At 47.5% G+C, this 15,828-nt stretch overlaps 10 protein-coding genes across 10 annotated transcripts; 6 read left to right on the forward strand and 4 right to left on the reverse strand.

The window, feature by feature from the left end:
- Positions 1 to 234: 234 nt before the first annotated feature.
- N7529_008545 (coatomer subunit zeta) lies at positions 235 to 901 on the forward strand (the record flags this gene model as incomplete). Its single annotated transcript, XM_057244072.1, has 3 exons — positions 235 to 372; positions 399 to 598; positions 661 to 901. 3 exons carry the CDS (start codon positions 235 to 237, stop codon positions 899 to 901), a joined length of 579 nt encoding a protein of 192 aa, XP_057095610.1.
- A 639-nt stretch (positions 902 to 1,540) lies between these two features.
- N7529_008546 (SDR family NAD(P)-dependent oxidoreductase) lies at positions 1,541 to 2,438 on the reverse strand (the record flags this gene model as incomplete). Its single annotated transcript, XM_057244073.1, has 4 exons — positions 1,541 to 1,728; positions 1,780 to 1,918; positions 1,976 to 2,356; positions 2,415 to 2,438. The coding sequence occupies 4 exons, from the start codon at positions 2,436 to 2,438 to the stop codon at positions 1,541 to 1,543; spliced, it is 732 nt and encodes a 243-aa protein (XP_057095611.1).
- Positions 2,439 to 2,750: 312 nt separating this feature from the next.
- Positions 2,751 to 4,866, forward strand: N7529_008547 (Zn(II)2Cys6 transcription factor; the record flags this gene model as incomplete). Its single annotated transcript, XM_057244074.1, has 2 exons — positions 2,751 to 2,822; positions 2,875 to 4,866. 2 exons carry the CDS (start codon positions 2,751 to 2,753, stop codon positions 4,864 to 4,866), a joined length of 2,064 nt encoding a protein of 687 aa, XP_057095612.1.
- Positions 4,867 to 5,483: 617 nt separating this feature from the next.
- N7529_008548 (SDR family NAD(P)-dependent oxidoreductase) lies at positions 5,484 to 6,296 on the forward strand (the record flags this gene model as incomplete). Its single annotated transcript, XM_057244075.1, has 1 exon — positions 5,484 to 6,296. The coding sequence occupies one exon, from the start codon at positions 5,484 to 5,486 to the stop codon at positions 6,294 to 6,296; it is 813 nt and encodes a 270-aa protein (XP_057095613.1).
- A 584-nt stretch (positions 6,297 to 6,880) lies between these two features.
- N7529_008549 (Dyp-type peroxidase) lies at positions 6,881 to 7,831 on the forward strand (the record flags this gene model as incomplete). Its single annotated transcript, XM_057244076.1, has 1 exon — positions 6,881 to 7,831. One exon carries the CDS (start codon positions 6,881 to 6,883, stop codon positions 7,829 to 7,831), a length of 951 nt encoding a protein of 316 aa, XP_057095614.1.
- A 304-nt stretch (positions 7,832 to 8,135) lies between these two features.
- Positions 8,136 to 8,551, reverse strand: N7529_008550 (glutaredoxin; the record flags this gene model as incomplete). The annotated part of the gene is made up of 3 exons (XM_057244077.1): positions 8,136 to 8,296; positions 8,354 to 8,452; positions 8,506 to 8,551. 3 exons carry the CDS (start codon positions 8,549 to 8,551, stop codon positions 8,136 to 8,138), a joined length of 306 nt encoding a protein of 101 aa, XP_057095615.1.
- Positions 8,552 to 8,756: 205 nt separating this feature from the next.
- Positions 8,757 to 9,933, reverse strand: N7529_008551 (uncharacterized protein; the record flags this gene model as incomplete). Its single annotated transcript, XM_057244078.1, has 2 exons — positions 8,757 to 9,177; positions 9,248 to 9,933. 2 exons carry the CDS (start codon positions 9,931 to 9,933, stop codon positions 8,757 to 8,759), a joined length of 1,107 nt encoding a protein of 368 aa, XP_057095616.1.
- Positions 9,934 to 10,683: 750 nt separating this feature from the next.
- N7529_008552 (Amidase) lies at positions 10,684 to 12,634 on the forward strand (the record flags this gene model as incomplete). The annotated part of the gene is made up of 6 exons (XM_057244079.1): positions 10,684 to 10,962; positions 11,032 to 11,301; positions 11,360 to 11,501; positions 11,554 to 11,975; positions 12,036 to 12,219; positions 12,273 to 12,634. The coding sequence occupies 6 exons, from the start codon at positions 10,684 to 10,686 to the stop codon at positions 12,632 to 12,634; spliced, it is 1,659 nt and encodes a 552-aa protein (XP_057095617.1).
- Positions 12,635 to 12,938: 304 nt separating this feature from the next.
- N7529_008553 (flavin-containing monooxygenase) lies at positions 12,939 to 14,633 on the reverse strand (the record flags this gene model as incomplete). The annotated part of the gene is made up of 1 exon (XM_057244080.1): positions 12,939 to 14,633. One exon carries the CDS (start codon positions 14,631 to 14,633, stop codon positions 12,939 to 12,941), a length of 1,695 nt encoding a protein of 564 aa, XP_057095618.1.
- Positions 14,634 to 15,403: 770 nt separating this feature from the next.
- On the forward strand, positions 15,404 to 15,700 carry N7529_008554 (uncharacterized protein; the record flags this gene model as incomplete). Its single annotated transcript, XM_057244081.1, has 1 exon — positions 15,404 to 15,700. The coding sequence occupies one exon, from the start codon at positions 15,404 to 15,406 to the stop codon at positions 15,698 to 15,700; it is 297 nt and encodes a 98-aa protein (XP_057095619.1).
- Positions 15,701 to 15,828: the final 128 nt, after the last annotated feature.

The following is a 15,828-nucleotide window of genomic DNA, read 5'->3' on the forward strand; positions in this document are numbered from 1 at the left end:
CAGAAAGTGTTACCTTCATGTAGATACATACCAGCATGAAATGGACCCTCAACGAAATAAACAGGAACTCCAAATAGGAATTCGAGTTCTTGTGCGTGCAGCTACTCGTCGATCTAGCTCTTGTGATAGACAGCGGAACAACATTAGTGCGTCTCCGCCTCCGGCCAGATTGGCGTCGAGGGCATCAACAATCACAGCATTCTCCAATTGCTCTCCAAAACAAGAATAATCACAATGCCTGGTCCTCTCTCTCTGTTCTCCGTCAATGCGGTCCTAGTCATGTCCGCTGAAGATGGCTCCCGAATCTTCGCCAAGTACTATTCGGCACCTCACCCCCCGCCGGCGCCGCACCCAACTCAACTGACTACCCCGGTGCCAACCCCTACCCCACAGTTAAGGAGCAGCGCGCATTCGAGAAGGGCCTCCTCGAAAAGACCAACAAGTCCGCCAGCGATGTGATTCTTTACGACAACCGTATCGTTGTATTCAAGATGGAGAGCGACGTCATGCTGTACGTTGTTGGAAGCGCGGACGAGAACGAGGTTCTGCTGTACAACGTCGTGCTCTCACTACGGGATGCTCTGGGAATTCTATTCAAGTATGTTGATATATCCATGCAAAGTTAAGTACCCGACTATGTCTAACGCAATCGTTCACCAGGGGCGCAACCGACAAGCGCACAATCGTCGAGAACTACGACCTTGTCTCTCTGGCCATTGACGAGACCATTGACGACGGAATCATCCTCGAGACCGATCCTGTCATGATCGCCTCGCGTGTCAGCCGCGCACCAGCCGCAGACGCACCCAACATGAAGAACATCGACCTCACGGAACAGGGTCTAATGAATGCCTGGGAATTCGGCAAGCGGCGTCTTGCAGAGGGCTTGCGACAAATGTGAAAGAAGACGGAAATTTTGCGTTGGAGGGCTATGATGTGTTTTCGCCCGAGTTGGAGCATTTCTTGATTCACCCGCTTTTATTCCTGGCTGGTCCTGGCGTGTTATGGTTTTCGCTTTTTTTGTCTGCCCGACTTGGGACTGTTTGCTCCAGGCACTGAAGACATAGACCTGTTTACTCTGTTTTCTAGCATCTTACAAAAGGTCCCGGCTATATTCTTGTTGGCGTGCTCGCCGTGGAGAATGCTGGCCGGGACATCGCATAATTCATGATTCTATGTCCAAAGAGGCTTTTTACGGGCAACATGCAAAATCAGCTGGTCCATTATTAGATGCCATGTCTAGCGATTCGAGAATGGGCATAGCCCAGTTCTGAATTGGCCAGCTATTATTCTCATGCTTTTTTCTCCGTTTGAAGTATAATTGAGCAACTATACATGGCTTCGTTCCAAATGCTCGCTGACATGAATTTGATTTGCGAAACTTAGAAACTACTGGTCTAAGTTGCGAATCGTTATTGAATTCATCGTGGCTATTTACCACCAGACAGCCCAATTCATTCATTCTTTGCGCCAAAAATCCAATTTCTGGCTCTGACTCCTATGGATGATATGAAGCATCCATGGATTCAACAGTTACCCATTAACACATCCACCCACCGTCGACGTTATAAACAGCGCCAGTCACGAAGCTCGCCTCCTCACTCAAGAGAAACGCGATCACAGTTGCAATCTCCTCTGGCTGTGCCTGTCGCTTTTGTGCCGTCTTCTGCAGACTGCGTTTCACATTTTCTGGGTCTTCACTCGCGGAGAGTGGTGTGTTGACGGAGCCTGAACAATTGCTAATTAGTCATTGTTGGATTGCATAGGCCATATGCTCACCTGGAGAGACACAGTTGACACGGATATTCTGGTTCTCCTTGGCTGCAGTCCTTGTCAAGCCGATGACTGCTGCTTTACTGGCACAATAGGCCGAAACACCGGGAGCACCCATTTGACCAAAGACGCTTGCAGCAGAAACCTGTTTCATAAACATTGAGCATTGCCATATCAGAGTCGAGATCTGGGCGGAACTCACAATACTGCCTCCCGGCTTCATTGCATTTAATTGGGCTCTCAGACAGAAGAACACACCCCGGGTGTTCACAGCAAAAGTGAAATCCCAATTATCATCGGTCTCATCTGCGACTGAAGCAGCAGGTGTGATGACTCCAGCCATGTTGACAGCACCGTCCAGTTTACCTAGCTTCTCGACGGTTGACTGGATCCATTCGTTCACGGATTTGCTGTTGCGAACATCGACAACCGAAGATATGTGCTTCTCGCTATTGGAGAGGGATTGGATGGCTATATCCAGAGCCTTTTCATTTATATCGGCAAGAGAGATGATTGCGCCGCGCGTAGCTAGGAGCTTTGCTGTCGCTAGCCCCATTCCCGAGGCCGCGCCAGTGATGGCAAGCTAGGGAAAACATGACCATTAGTTCAAGGTATGCCCTCAGATATTAGGGAACACTTACCACTTTACCCTCAAAAGAAGCCATATCTTCACACTTAGGGTGGTTTTGATAATGACCAGACCAGTTAGCAATAGAGTCTGAGATGGGTAAGACGTCTTCCGAATAGACTATCCGATAAGTAATTGAGAGAATCTGGGCTCAAACATAGGAAACACATAGTGGTTTGAATTATGTTCAACTAATTAACATACATCCAACAAAACGATAAGCGATGTGATAGGAAAGTGACTGCGCCGTCGAAATAGGAAGGTTTCCGCTATCGGCGATCCACCGATGTTCTTTCCCCGCAAATGAAGTGTACAGGCATCATATGCTTTCATTTTTCATACTCACAATATGGCGACTTCAATTGAAGAAAGTATACACGAGATCAGTACTCACACTAGATCGTTTACAGGATGTGCCACAGTAAGTACGATGTTCTGATGGTGATAACTTCCATCTCTGATTATGTCAATAGTGTCGAAGTCGGCATGTCAAATGCGATGAAGGACAGCCAGAATGTTCAATGTGCCAATACTTTGGACTTCCCTGTAGTGGATATAAGAAAGATATCTTCTTTGACTTTGAGACTTCACCGGGAAACCACGGGGTTCGCTTTCGTCGGCCGCTGCTCTCAGTGAAAGAGAGAGAGCGCATGAGTAAATGGCTTGTATCCAGTGCACCCCCAAAGACAACTCTTCGAATATTATCACGCATTGATGATGAATGCGAAAGAGCGACTTCGTCAGATGATATCGAGATTCGGCGGGGCCCCTTCGGAGCTTTCAAACTGAACCAAGTTCAAAACGATCTATCTCGCGGACCACCCATGAGCGATCTCCAAAATATAGACTCTAGCTCTCCGGAACATGTGATACCGACCAATGATTTATATGCAATCCAACCAGAGGTGCCTCTATCGCCTTGGTCCCAGGGCCTAATGCAATTGATGTTTGATCAACCAGAGGATGTTCCTGTTCCACCTTCCACCGGTTTTCTAGACGCCATGAATTCTAATGGCATCAGGAACGAGCCGTCTCCCCAGGAGTACTTACCAACATTGATGCCAGAGAACTATTACAACCATTCCGTATTCCCCACCTCACTCGCCTCCTCTATGGGTACTGCAAAGTCTGTGCCTCAAGACGCCGTCTTTCTACTCAAGCACTATGCCTCGGCTGTCATTAGCCTGATGACACCACTTCGTCATTCTAAAACTCCTTGGCACGTCCTTTTTATCCCCCACACTAAAACATGTCTCGCTACAATGGCGCTAGGTGATGATATGAGTGATGCCAGTCTCTGTGCATTCTACGGAACATTAGCAATAAGTGCTTTCAGTCTCGGAGGGGTCTCAAGATCCCAAACATGGAATGAGAAAGCCATTATATACAACCAACAAGCCCAGCAACACGCGAGATTGATGCTCATGACCGCATACGACGTCCCCAAAGTAGCCAAATACAAGTCGATCTTGATGGCCCTGCTTACTATGGTGCAGGTGACCATATTCTCGGGCAACCGGATTCAATCCGAATATTACTTTTTGGAAGCTGAAAAGTTTATTCGACTAAGAGGCCTCAAACGCAAGAAATCGCGGAAGGTCCGATTGCTACATCATTGTTATGTCTTCGAACGGATTATTCACGAGAGCGTGTTTATCTGTGGTGCAAACTCGGGACAGCGCCATCGTGTGCGAACAGCTGTCGAATCCAGCGGATTAGGAATGTATAGCCTTGACAGCCTGTCCTTTCGGCTTTCTGGGTGGAAAAATTTACACCAGGAAATGATGAGAGTGCGCGGCCAAGAGGAAGGAGAAAATGACCTGCATCTCGAAAGACCTGGTTTCTGGTCAAACACGCTCTACCCCGAGATCTTCGGTATTCCTGAATCGTGGGTCTTTCTTTTATCCCAAGTTATCCGGCTTGGAAAAGAGAAGGACGTCGCCGAAGGAGAGGATGCAACAAATTGCCTCAACTTGAAAGATTTTCTTAGACGGGCGAAGACTCTCGAGGAGTACATCAACAATCTACAACGACCAAGCCTGGAGCTTACTCATTCTCAACTCGACCAGGAAATTATAAGAAATATGCTTGATGCCATGCAAAATGCACTGGCAATATACTTTTACCGTCGAATCCACGACGTGGATGCTTCCATGTTACAGCAAAAGGTCGTGGCTGTATTGGAATGCCTACTACGCTGCCAGCACGCAGACTCCACAGTAGTCCATGGCTCCGCAGGTTTTATATGGCCTGCATTCATTGCGGCATGTGAAGCCGAGACCCCCTCTGTGCAGTCGTCATTTGCAGATTGGTTTGAGAATTCGGCTTGCCGGAGCGGCTTGTCTTGCTTTACGCAGACACTAGCAGACATCCAGAAAATCTGGCAGGAGAAGTGTTGTGCTGGAAAGAGCGTGACTTGGTTAGATCTAATGAAGAGCACTATGCCATTGCAACAACACTTTTAATGTACAGTATGATATCATGTTGTTTTACGAGAAGAGAAACCGTTAAGAACATCCGGGTTGGTGCTCATTTGTTCACTAGATTTGCCCATTATTGAGGCATTGTATAATCATAATCATGGTTTTTATTTCACATACTTAGTAACGGTCAAAATTATCAAACCTCCACATCCCATTAATTATGTGGCTACCAGCTTCAACCTCGATCGTGCTTTGTACTTTGTACGCGCTTTGGCGGACCGAGCAAGCGAGGGACCATTATCTTGAGGTGTGACGATCAGCTGCGAAACCCCCGCATTTAGATGAGCTGGCAACGATAAGAATCAGTAAGTTTCAGCATGTATAGGAAGCAAGCACGAGGGGGGGTTGTCACGGGCTGCGTGGGTTATCACAAGAGGTGAGTTAGGCAAGTTTCCGCGACAACCCCACATCCTAGCAGTAGTACTGAGGATTATGTTCTGTACGACAGCGTTGTCTTAGATGATTATTTAAACGGTCATTTCCATACGAGGACTGTCATTCTCATAGTGTTTGACAGGTAAACTCTCTTTTCAACCACCTCCCTCGTCGCTTTCATCAAGACAAAACATACACCTCCCACCTCACACATATCATTCACAATGGACGTACCTGGGATCGCTCTAGTTACAGGCGCTGCATCAGGCATTGGCCGTGCTTGTGCGAAAACATTCGCTCGAGATGGTGCCTCCGGAATCGCTCTGATTGACCTCAAGTCGCAAGCTCTGGCAGTCGTTAAAGCCGAGATCGAAGAGCAATCAAGGAGACGAGGACAAATCTGTCGAGTCGAGATCTATCCAACAGACATCACAGACGAGAACCGCGTGAATCAAATCGTACAGGAAGTTGCCTCAACCTTCGGTCGACTTGACTACCTGGTCAATGCAGCGGGTATCGCAATGAAGCACGCAGGCGGCGCGGCATTCTGCGAGACAGCAGACTGGAACCGGATTATAAACATCAATCTCACCGGGACATTCTTTGTTATGCGTGCTGCTGCCAAGCTCATGTTGAAGCAGGAGCCTATTTTATCCTCATACGACGGCAGACCGTTGCAGCGTGGCTCGATCGTCAATTTCTCGTCCATCCAGGGAGTTGCCGGAATCGCACTTTCAACTGCGTACACCGCGACAAAGCATGCTGTCATTGGGTTGACGCGGACTGCATCGGAGGATTATGCTAAGGATGGACTGCGCATCAATGCCATTTGTCCGGGGTACACGGAGACACCCTTGACTACCAAGTCCCCTCAGATTCTCGCGGCTATGAAGGAAAAGGTTGCCAATGCAGTTCCGATGGAGCGAATGGGGCAGCCGGAGGAGATTGCCGATGGTGTGATCTATTTGAGTGGAGGGAGAGCTTCTTTTGTTACTGGTACGGCTCTGTTTGTGGATGGTGGGTACACACAGCGATAAATTAGCTATGCCGATAAGCCATAACTAGTTATAATGTAGAAGTTTGTTACTTTAACATAAATTGAATTTAGTTATGGAATTCATTACCAAGATGAAGTTTATCAAGTCTTGAAAGGCCTGGATGTGGCTGGTTTCCGTCTGACGGGTCCGTCGGGTATGTGACCTCATCATCCTTATACTTTAGGGCTTGATGTATCATCGAATACAAGACATGATAATTTCTCCTTGAGCTTTGAGAGATTGGAAAAAAAAGTTGACGAATCAATTAATCGGCAAAATAAGCAGCCTTAAGTTCTTACGTCAGCCTGTTCTGTAAACCTGGGGAATCTTGGAAGACTTAACTTCCCACAACTACTTCCCAAAGTATGATCAAATCTGGATATACTATACTGTGTTCTTCTGTGTCAAACTCTCTTCACCTTTCTACTGTGTCTGCCCGTGGGTTCTGCACAAGCCATCATTTTTCGAAAGGACTAGCTCAGCTGAGACATCGATATCTTACCCCACCAAAGCTCACTTGCCACTTGTCTCGACAACAGCGAAATCCTGCTCATTGTGGATATTTCAACCACTTCAAAGCAAATATGAGCAGCCAGCGGGTTCCAATAGAGCCACAGCGTGTTGACGCTCCGCTCACTGCATCAGCCACTTTCCTTGTCGTAGCCGTAACCGACAAGCCGGATGCCATTGAGACAGTCCGTTCTACACTATCAGGCCTAGACAGCCTGGCCAAAAATGTCTCTATCCGTGATCTAAGTTCTCAATTTGCCTGTACTGTCGGCATAGGAAGTGGGATCTGGGATCGTTTGACAAGTCTCCCGCGGCCCTCTGAGCTGCACCCGTTTCGTGAAATTCAAGGCGCCAAACATACCGCAGTATCTACACCCGGCGATCTGCTTTTCCATATTAGATCCGAGCGCCGAGATATCTGCTTCGAGTTTGAGCGTCAATTGATGGATCAGCTCGGTGACGCAGTCTCCGTGGTGGATGAAACAGTTGGGTTTCGTTACTTCGATGTCCGCGATCTTCTCGGATTCGTGGACGGAACGGCAAATCCTGTTGGTCCCGCGGTTCCGGATTCCGTGCTCATTGCAGAGGAAGATACATCTGCGTCTGGTGGCAGTTACATCGTTGTACAAAAGTACACGCATGATCTACCTGGATGGAAGGACCTTTCGACAGAACAACAGGAAAAAATCATCGGACGCACGAAGATAGATAATGTAGAGTTGGACGATGCGGAATCTGGGCAACGCTCTCACAAAACACTCACCACGATTGAAGATGAGGATGGCAATGAGCATGATATCCTCCGTGACAATATGCCATTTGGGTCGCCCGGATCCGGCCAGTTTGGGACTTACTTCATTGGGTATACTCGTCGTCTCTGGGTCATTGAAAAAATGTTGGAGCGGATGTTTATTGGGGAGCCTCCTGGCCTGCATGATCGAATACTTGATTTTTCGAAGCCCCTTACCGGGACAACATTCTTTGCACCACCTGCCAGTTTGCTGGCTAAATTAGGGTCCAAATGAAGGGGTACTGGGAATTTTTGTCATGTATCTAACGAGAAGATTCTGGAAAAAGGCTTTCTTTTGTCAATCAACTTTCAACTCAAAGGCCATCTTCTGGAAGAGTCCAATCCGAGACCAATTCGACGATGGCACGATGATACATATCTACTAGACACTCTCAAAAGCAGCAGAGAAGTGTCAGCGCAAGTAGAAAGCGGCAAAATATCGATTCAACTTCCAATAGGCCATTCTAGACTAAGCAGTACCCAATTTTCGTGAGTTCATTGAAGCTTCAGTCGAAATCCCATTCAATCATAATGCCACATTACATCGCACCAGCCTCCTTCAGCAATCCCTTCAACTGGCTAGTAGACAGTTTCTGCAAGTCGGAATTTCCGCCAATGTGCTTTCCGTTAATAAAGATATTCGGAACGGTGCGCTGCTTCGTAATTTCCTGCAACGCGTCTTGAATATCACTGCCATCCTCTGTCATGGTCACAGATCAGCTATCTGAGTGCGGCGAAGGACGAATTGCAAACATACTCATCTGATCTAATTCCAGAATTTGGAACTCTGTATCCAGACTCCGCAGTGTGCTCTTAGTCTCGTTGCAGTAAGGGCATTTTGACTTGGAGAAGACGACTATGGTAATTTATTATTTTTTTGTGCTGGGATTGAAGCCTGTATGAACGTACCGACGCCATTGTCGTTGATGATTTTTTGGACCTTGGCAGATGACATTTTTTAGGATGGATAGATGGTACAATGGAAAATGTTGATATAGCAATTTGGTCGAATGGTTGAGGTGGTGGTGGTGGAAATGTTAAAGCAGAGAGATTCGGATTTTCACTAGCGATCGGGCGGCTTTTGGGAGAATATGAGGCATGATCAACCTAATTTCTGCCACTTTTTTTGTGGCTAAACTATTAGATTCTCTATGCAAATGCTATATCCTTTTGACTACTGGCTGAAGCTCAACGTTCACTTCCTGAGTCACTAGAATTTGCTGTGAGCTGGCATCCCACTCTGGATCATCCGAGCCTGACAGCTTATCCGTGCGACCGGAAGAGACGTTCGTCGCTCTGTCCTCCCCGATATCATTATAATACTCATTTGTTTTAGACCACGGAGTATTGTTCGACCGCGGATGACTGGCCTTCCCACTGGACATGTGTAAGAACTTTGCAAATTTGCCGCCGAAAGCTGTTTTCAGGATCACTCGCATGGTCGGCAAGCAAGTACAGACAATGCCGGTTGATACTTCAATGATAGACCACATGTATCCCTTTGCATATAGCCATGTGGAGTCGTAGTCACCCAAGACGAGCATGGAGAGAAGAAGGCGCGCCATAGCGGCCGCGCAATCACTACCAGAATGTGATGGTCAGTAAACTTGGTTCATGAATGCTCTTTGGGGAAGAAAATGGTTTCTCGTACAAGAGGCCCAAAACGAAGATGAGACAGAGAGCTATCTTCTGTGGCTTCGGAAGCTGTATCTTCCACACACTGGGAATAGGCATCAACCAGATGGTGAAGTCGGTGATGATGTTGACAATCGCATATCCGATAGCAAACTGCTTGAAGTCAAGACAGGTACCTTCCATCGTCCAGAATGCGCTAATTGGTTTGCAGTTGAAAATGGCGAGGAAAGTCATGATAATCGCCCACACAATCATCAATGCCATCATGCCATACACCATGCGCAAGAAGCGGGTGTGCTCAAAGATGCGTCTGTATAAAAATAACAGGGATAGCTTTACAGTCGGAGGCCCCAACACATAGAAAATTTGAAAGAAGTATAGAAGCTCGGAGAATATGGCGATGTTCTCTGGTGGGAGAGTGTCTCGGTGTTTGCCAAGGCCATTGATTCGGCCTGGAGTGAAGGTAAGTTTAGTATCTGTAGAGGTGATAAGCCCATGGAAGCACTCACATCCTATAAAAATTCCATATAATAACCAGTCCCAGAACAATGCAACACAAATGATCCAATCATCTGCACCTAGGGGTAACTTTTTCAACTGTCGAGCCCCAAAACGAGCCATGACGGCCATGGTGGCCAGCACAATGAAGACTGTGTTGACCACCCATAACGTTGGGCCAAAGTCTTCATGGAGATCAGTCATAATTGGAGAGAGTTCAGAGGCAACCAACTCAAGAGGTCGACATTCTGCTCGTATTAAAAGGAGTAAATGTACAATAATTCCTCGGCGTAAATTCACTTCAAGTCGAGGATCAGCCGGCGCTGAGGCACATATGGGGCCGAATGAACGTAAATAGGTTGCATGCCTTTGCTTTCATGGGTTCGAAGCATGCATCTTACCTGCATGCGAAATTCCAGGCTGTACAAATTAAAAGTGCTATGGTTGAAGATCATTGATCCACCGCGGTTAGTTAGTGGGGCCGACCCTTGTTTGGTTGGCTGCCGTGACGAGGCGTCCAACACGATCCCAGTCTGAAGGTTCACACTACTGCACCGTAACCCCATCGTGCAACATTGCAATATGATCCAAATGATTGTACAACTATAGTAGGGATGGAATCAAATTACAATCGTGGGGGCCAAATCCATGAGCGCTAAATGCCTCAATTAGAACCCACTTGTTTTGCATATACAGTATAGTATGTTATACTCGGATTTAGGTGCCCCACTATGGAACGCATACAACCATTATACTAGTAAAATGATGATCAATTTACATTTGAAAGAGATGCAACAATGGTGCCACGAACTGGAGTCCGCTTCCTATTTTCGCCCCGAGGGGTCAAAGCGTCATATACAATAAACTTGAAAAGCGGCGGCCCCCCAGTCAATATACGGGAAGAAAAGAGAGTAGATTGTACAAATCATCAATTACTTAACAAGAAACGAGGCAATGACTGTGGCTCAACAACCCACTTGGCAAGAATCCGCCCGCCAGGTCCAAGTGGTGCGCGATCTTTCCATCAAGCAGGTTGATCCCGACATTGCTGCTCTGTCTGAGACATATACTGGCAGAATTATCGATGTTCCCCGGGAGCATCTCACGCAGCCAGAACAAATCATCACAGAGACCTCGGCCGAAGCTCTGGTAACTGCTCTTGCAGCGGGCAAACTCAGTGCGACCGCAGTCACAGAGGCTTTTCTTCGGCGGGCGGCAATTGCTCAAAAGTTGGTGGGTGACGGGGTCATTTCCCCAGAAAACTCTTTTGTTTCAATGTTCAGAAATTTATGACTCGTATAGACCAACTGTATCTACGAGCTTCTCCCTGAACGTGCCAGAGCGCGCGCTCAGGAGCTTGACAAGTATTTTGCCGAGCATGGAAAACCGTCAGGTCCCCTCCATGGTCTACCAATCAGCATTAAGGCACATGTAGGTCTTACAGGACGAGATCTGGCTGCTGGATTCGTCGGTTGGCTGAGCCATACCAGCCCGGGTGATGCCAATATCGTCAAGATACTTCTGGATGCCGGTGCAGTTGTGTATGCGAGGACAACCGAGCCACAGGGACTGGTGGGTGGACCTGCATTTTGAGACTCGTGGACCCATGACTCATTGCTTTTGGGAATAGATGGCGCTTGAGACTTGCAGTAATATCACAGGCACGACCACGAACCCACATAACACTGCCCTCACGCCTGGTGGCTCTTCTGGAGGGGAGTCGGCCCTACAAGCTCTTTACGGCAGTCCATTGGGAATTGGATCAGATATTGGTACTGTGTTCGACTATATTGTTCTATCATAAATCTCTAACTTTACATATAGGAGGTAGCATTCGCTCCCCCGCCGCAAACTGTGGTCTCTACGGGCTGAAGCCATCGACCGGACGACTACCGCTCATTGGATGCTCCGCCTATGTCCTCGGTTGTGAGACAGTGCTTGGAACACTTGGGCCTATCTCGCCAACTTTTGGAGGCATAGAACTCTTCATGAAGACCGTAATTGAATCGAAACCTTGGGTCAATGACTCCATGATGCTTCCAATTCCATGGCGGGACCAGGAAGAGCACATTCACAAAGGTGGAAAGAAGTTGACCGTGGGTGTAATGTGGACTGACGACGTTGTTACACCCGCCCCAGCGGTGACAAGAGCCTTGAAGGAGATGGTTGAGCGCCTTGAAGCTGTCGATAACATCCAAGTCATTGAGTGGAAAGCGTATCAGCAAAAGGAGGCATTGGAGATACTTGTGAGTGGTTTCCATCTATTTGATGATGCGTGAACTGCAGTAGCTGATGAGTCCTTCCAGACGAAGCTTTATGCTCCAGATGGCGGCAAGGCCTTTGCTAGACACCTAGAATCTTCGGGCGAGCCCTTCCTGCCGCTCCAGGCTTGGACTCTGCGAGATACCCCCGGTATCGAAGAGCTTACCCACCAGGGTGTGTGGGACTGGACAGGCAAACGGGAGTTCTTCCGCTACGCCTATTTGCAGGGTCAGTACATCAAGCCGATTTTTAGGAAACGGACTTGGCTAACATCTTGGCAGAATGGAACACAGTCGCACCAGAGATGGACGTCATATTGTGTCCTGCATTCCCGACGCCGGCACCCCTCCATGATACTTCGAGATACTGGGGATACACGTCTTTGTTCAATTTACTCGATTACTCGGCTCTTGTATTTCCAGTCACGAAAATTGATCCCGAAAGAGACGCCAAAGACCCCACTTACACCCCGAAGAACGAAATGGATAAATGGGCGTACGAGCATTATGATCCAGTAAAGCAGAAGGATGCACCTGTATCTTTGCAGCTTGTTGCTAAGAAGTTGGAGGAGGAGAAGTTATTGCAGGCCTTTGGGGAAATTAAGGAGAAAATTGGCCTGCCATTTATCGATTGTCTGGCATAATTATCATTCGTTACACCGGAGTTTTGTATGAGCAACACTCTAAGCTAAACGCCAGTCATCACCACTTGCAGTCAAGAGACCCTCATAATCAATTTGTACATCTGAAGCGCCATTCTCCTCAGATCAGAAAGCCCATGTGCTGTGGGTATGTATTTTGAGATGCGTCTACACTGGTAGTTGTTCACGGGGAAACACCAGTCCTTGCGATCACGCTGCACACTCATCAAGGTCAGAGTCAAGTGTATATGAATTGGAATCTAATTTGAGAACATTCAAGAATATGAACAACTAATTACGCAACCAATCAAAGCCTAGCAGCAGTTGAAAGCTGAGCAAACGCTAGGCCCTTCCAACCAGCAGCCTTAGACTCAGCGCATCTCCGACGATACTCAATGGCACTACCAGCATACCTCGCGACACTGCGAACTGTCTTTCCTTTGACATTCTTATTCACACCGGTCATCCAGCTGTCGATTTCGTTGGCCAATGATCCCTTGCTGCACTCAATAACGTGATCGGTCCATGCTTCAACGGCCTCTGAGGTGGGCTCCACGTAAGTGTAGTTATTGTCCTTGCAATATTGCAGAAGATCTGAAATAACATCCACAGCATGCTCAATTGTCCGTGGGGCATTTCCGAAGGGTTGGTGTGGACCCAGAACCATGAACATGTTAGGCATAGAGCAAGCTGTCATGCCCAAGTATGTGCGTGGCCGGTGATCAGCCCAAATTGCTTGCTCGCTTTGCTTGGTATCGCTGGAGCCGAGAAGGGGTCGTCCGTCTTTTCCTTGCCAGTCGATGGAGTTGAATGCACCGGTGATGGCATCGAAACCCGTAGCGTAAATCAGGACGTCTAGCTCATGCTCTTTGTCATCCGATGTGATAATGCCGCCCTTTGTGACCCTTTGAATTGGGGTCTTTTGGAGATCAACAAGGTGGACATTAGGCTGATTATACACTTCAAAGTAGCCACTCTCAAGTGGAACTCGTCTGGTACCGAAACCATGGTTTTGAGGGATCAGGCTATTGGCGACCTCAGGATCGTGTACTCTGGCTCTGATTTTGCTGGCCATGAAGTCGGAATAGAGCTTGTTGGCTTCGCGGTTGTTGTAAGTGTCGCTGAATGTACCAAGCCATTTGGCGAAACCGGGCTTTGCGTAGATTTCCTCCCATAGTGACAAACGCTCTTCAGCCGACACTTCGAGGGACTTTCGTGGGTCGGGCTGGTGGATGAAGCATGAGGGTGTCTCGGCGCATAATCTGAAAAGATCATTGTAATCTCTGCGGTGCTTATTCATTTGCTGTGGACTGATAGGCTCGTTTCGGAGAGGCGCGGACCAGTTGGCAGTACGTTGGAAAACACTCAATGATTTGACAGGTTCCTTTGAAATCGCAGTGATGGTCTGGATACCGGTTGCTCCCGTTCCAATCACACCGACTCGCTTATTGGCCAAGCCACGACTCATGTCAAAGTCCTTCGGCCACTGGGAGGTGTGGAAAGCCTCGCCTTCGAACTTTTCGATATCTTGTATAGCAGGAAGGGTTGGGGTCGACAGAAAACCCATGCAACTGACAAAGAAACGGGTTCGGTGGAAGGTGCCATTTTCATCACAAAACAGCCAAGTATTGCTCTTGTCCTGCCAGCGGCCTGTCTTGACTCGGGTGTTGAATTGTATGTCCTTGTTCAAGTTGTGCTTGGCGCAGACGTGCTCAATATAGCGGAGGACGTCTGCTTGAGTCGAGAAGGATTCTGTCCAGCTCCATTCGTTCAAAAGATCTTTATCCCATGAGTATGCATATGACAGGGATTCGGTGTCAACTCTTGCTCCTGGGTAGCGGTTGCAGTACCAAGTGCCGCCAACATTATCGGCTCTTTCTAGAACTCCTACACGCCAAGATGGAAAGCGTTTCCGGAAGTTATAAAGTGCACAGACACCAGAGAGACCAGCTCCGACAATGAGAATGTCGTATTTTTGTTCTTTAGTGTCAACGGAGCCCATGGTCAAAAATTGGCCTTGGGGGATTTCTTGAGAGGAATCAGCCTGGTCTTGGTCTCTTTAGATAAATCTTCGAGAGTATTGATCTTTCTAGACTCAAAAGACTAAGAACACCACTCCAAGTGGAGTCGTGACACGCTGGACATTCTTCCGAGCATACTCCGTAGAGAGAAATCTTGGCATCTTTCGCCCTAACTTTCCTGGTCAAATTGCGCAGATGCAGGCCACTTATCACCCACCATCTGTGTGACTGTCAGCTTATCATCTCATCGTATTACCTCAGGGCCCACTATTTACACCAGTCCCCAATAGGCATAGTCGCTTTTCCTGTTTATACCCCACGTTATCTGAGCCGCGGAACGCGGAAACTTTCCTTTTGATATTCGACCAGATATTCGACTTCTTGGCAGTCTGAGTTATCCCAATATACAACCTTAGAAAGTAGGAGAATGATGAGATTTATGGTAAATTTAAGAGACAGCAGGCTATCCAACAGTAGTGGCGTTTGGGATTCGACCACAATGACATGCTTTTGAATTCAGGATCATGATAAGCCAGTCGAAGAAAATAAGCCATAAGTTGCAAATATACCCCTTATAGTGATGGCCTTTCATTCTTTGTGTGATGTCGAGACTCGAGAGGCTTGCAGTCAGAACAATCTTGTTCATTTCTTTAATTTACAAATCCCCCTTCCTAAGGCCCATTGATTGAGCCTCTCAACTAATTTCATCCAACCTTGAGTCTTGACAATTGAATCCAAAAGATTATACAAGATGGACGTCAAAAAGACTGCTCCTGATGACACCCTTGAGGCGAACTTCTCCAAAGCTGAGATATGCGCCTCGACGCCGCGCTTTGTGAAAGAAGCCGGAAGTCAACAAAACATCAAGTCTCGCCATGCTCAGATGATCGTAATTGGCGGTGCAATTGGCACTGGTGTTTTCTTAGATCTACTCACATATTTGGCCGAGGTTGAAACTGATGCTGAGATGTGGACCAGACTGGAGCAGGCGGAGAAAGAGGTCTCACAAAATGTGGCTTGGAGGGTCGTATCTACTATATGGCAGTAGATAGCGCGGTTCATCGGTAATATGTAGGGATTCCCGACCCCTTTGTCAGGAATTATTAGAAAATAGTATTCTCTATTGAAATCTGACTCAGGCTTGATTTTCCTAATCAGTGTTCTCTAAATATGTGT

Source organism: Penicillium soppii (assembly GCF_028829465.1).
Source record: "Penicillium soppii strain IBT 18220 chromosome Unknown utg000006l, whole genome shotgun sequence".
NCBI lineage: Eukaryota > Fungi > Ascomycota > Eurotiomycetes > Eurotiales > Aspergillaceae > Penicillium > Penicillium soppii.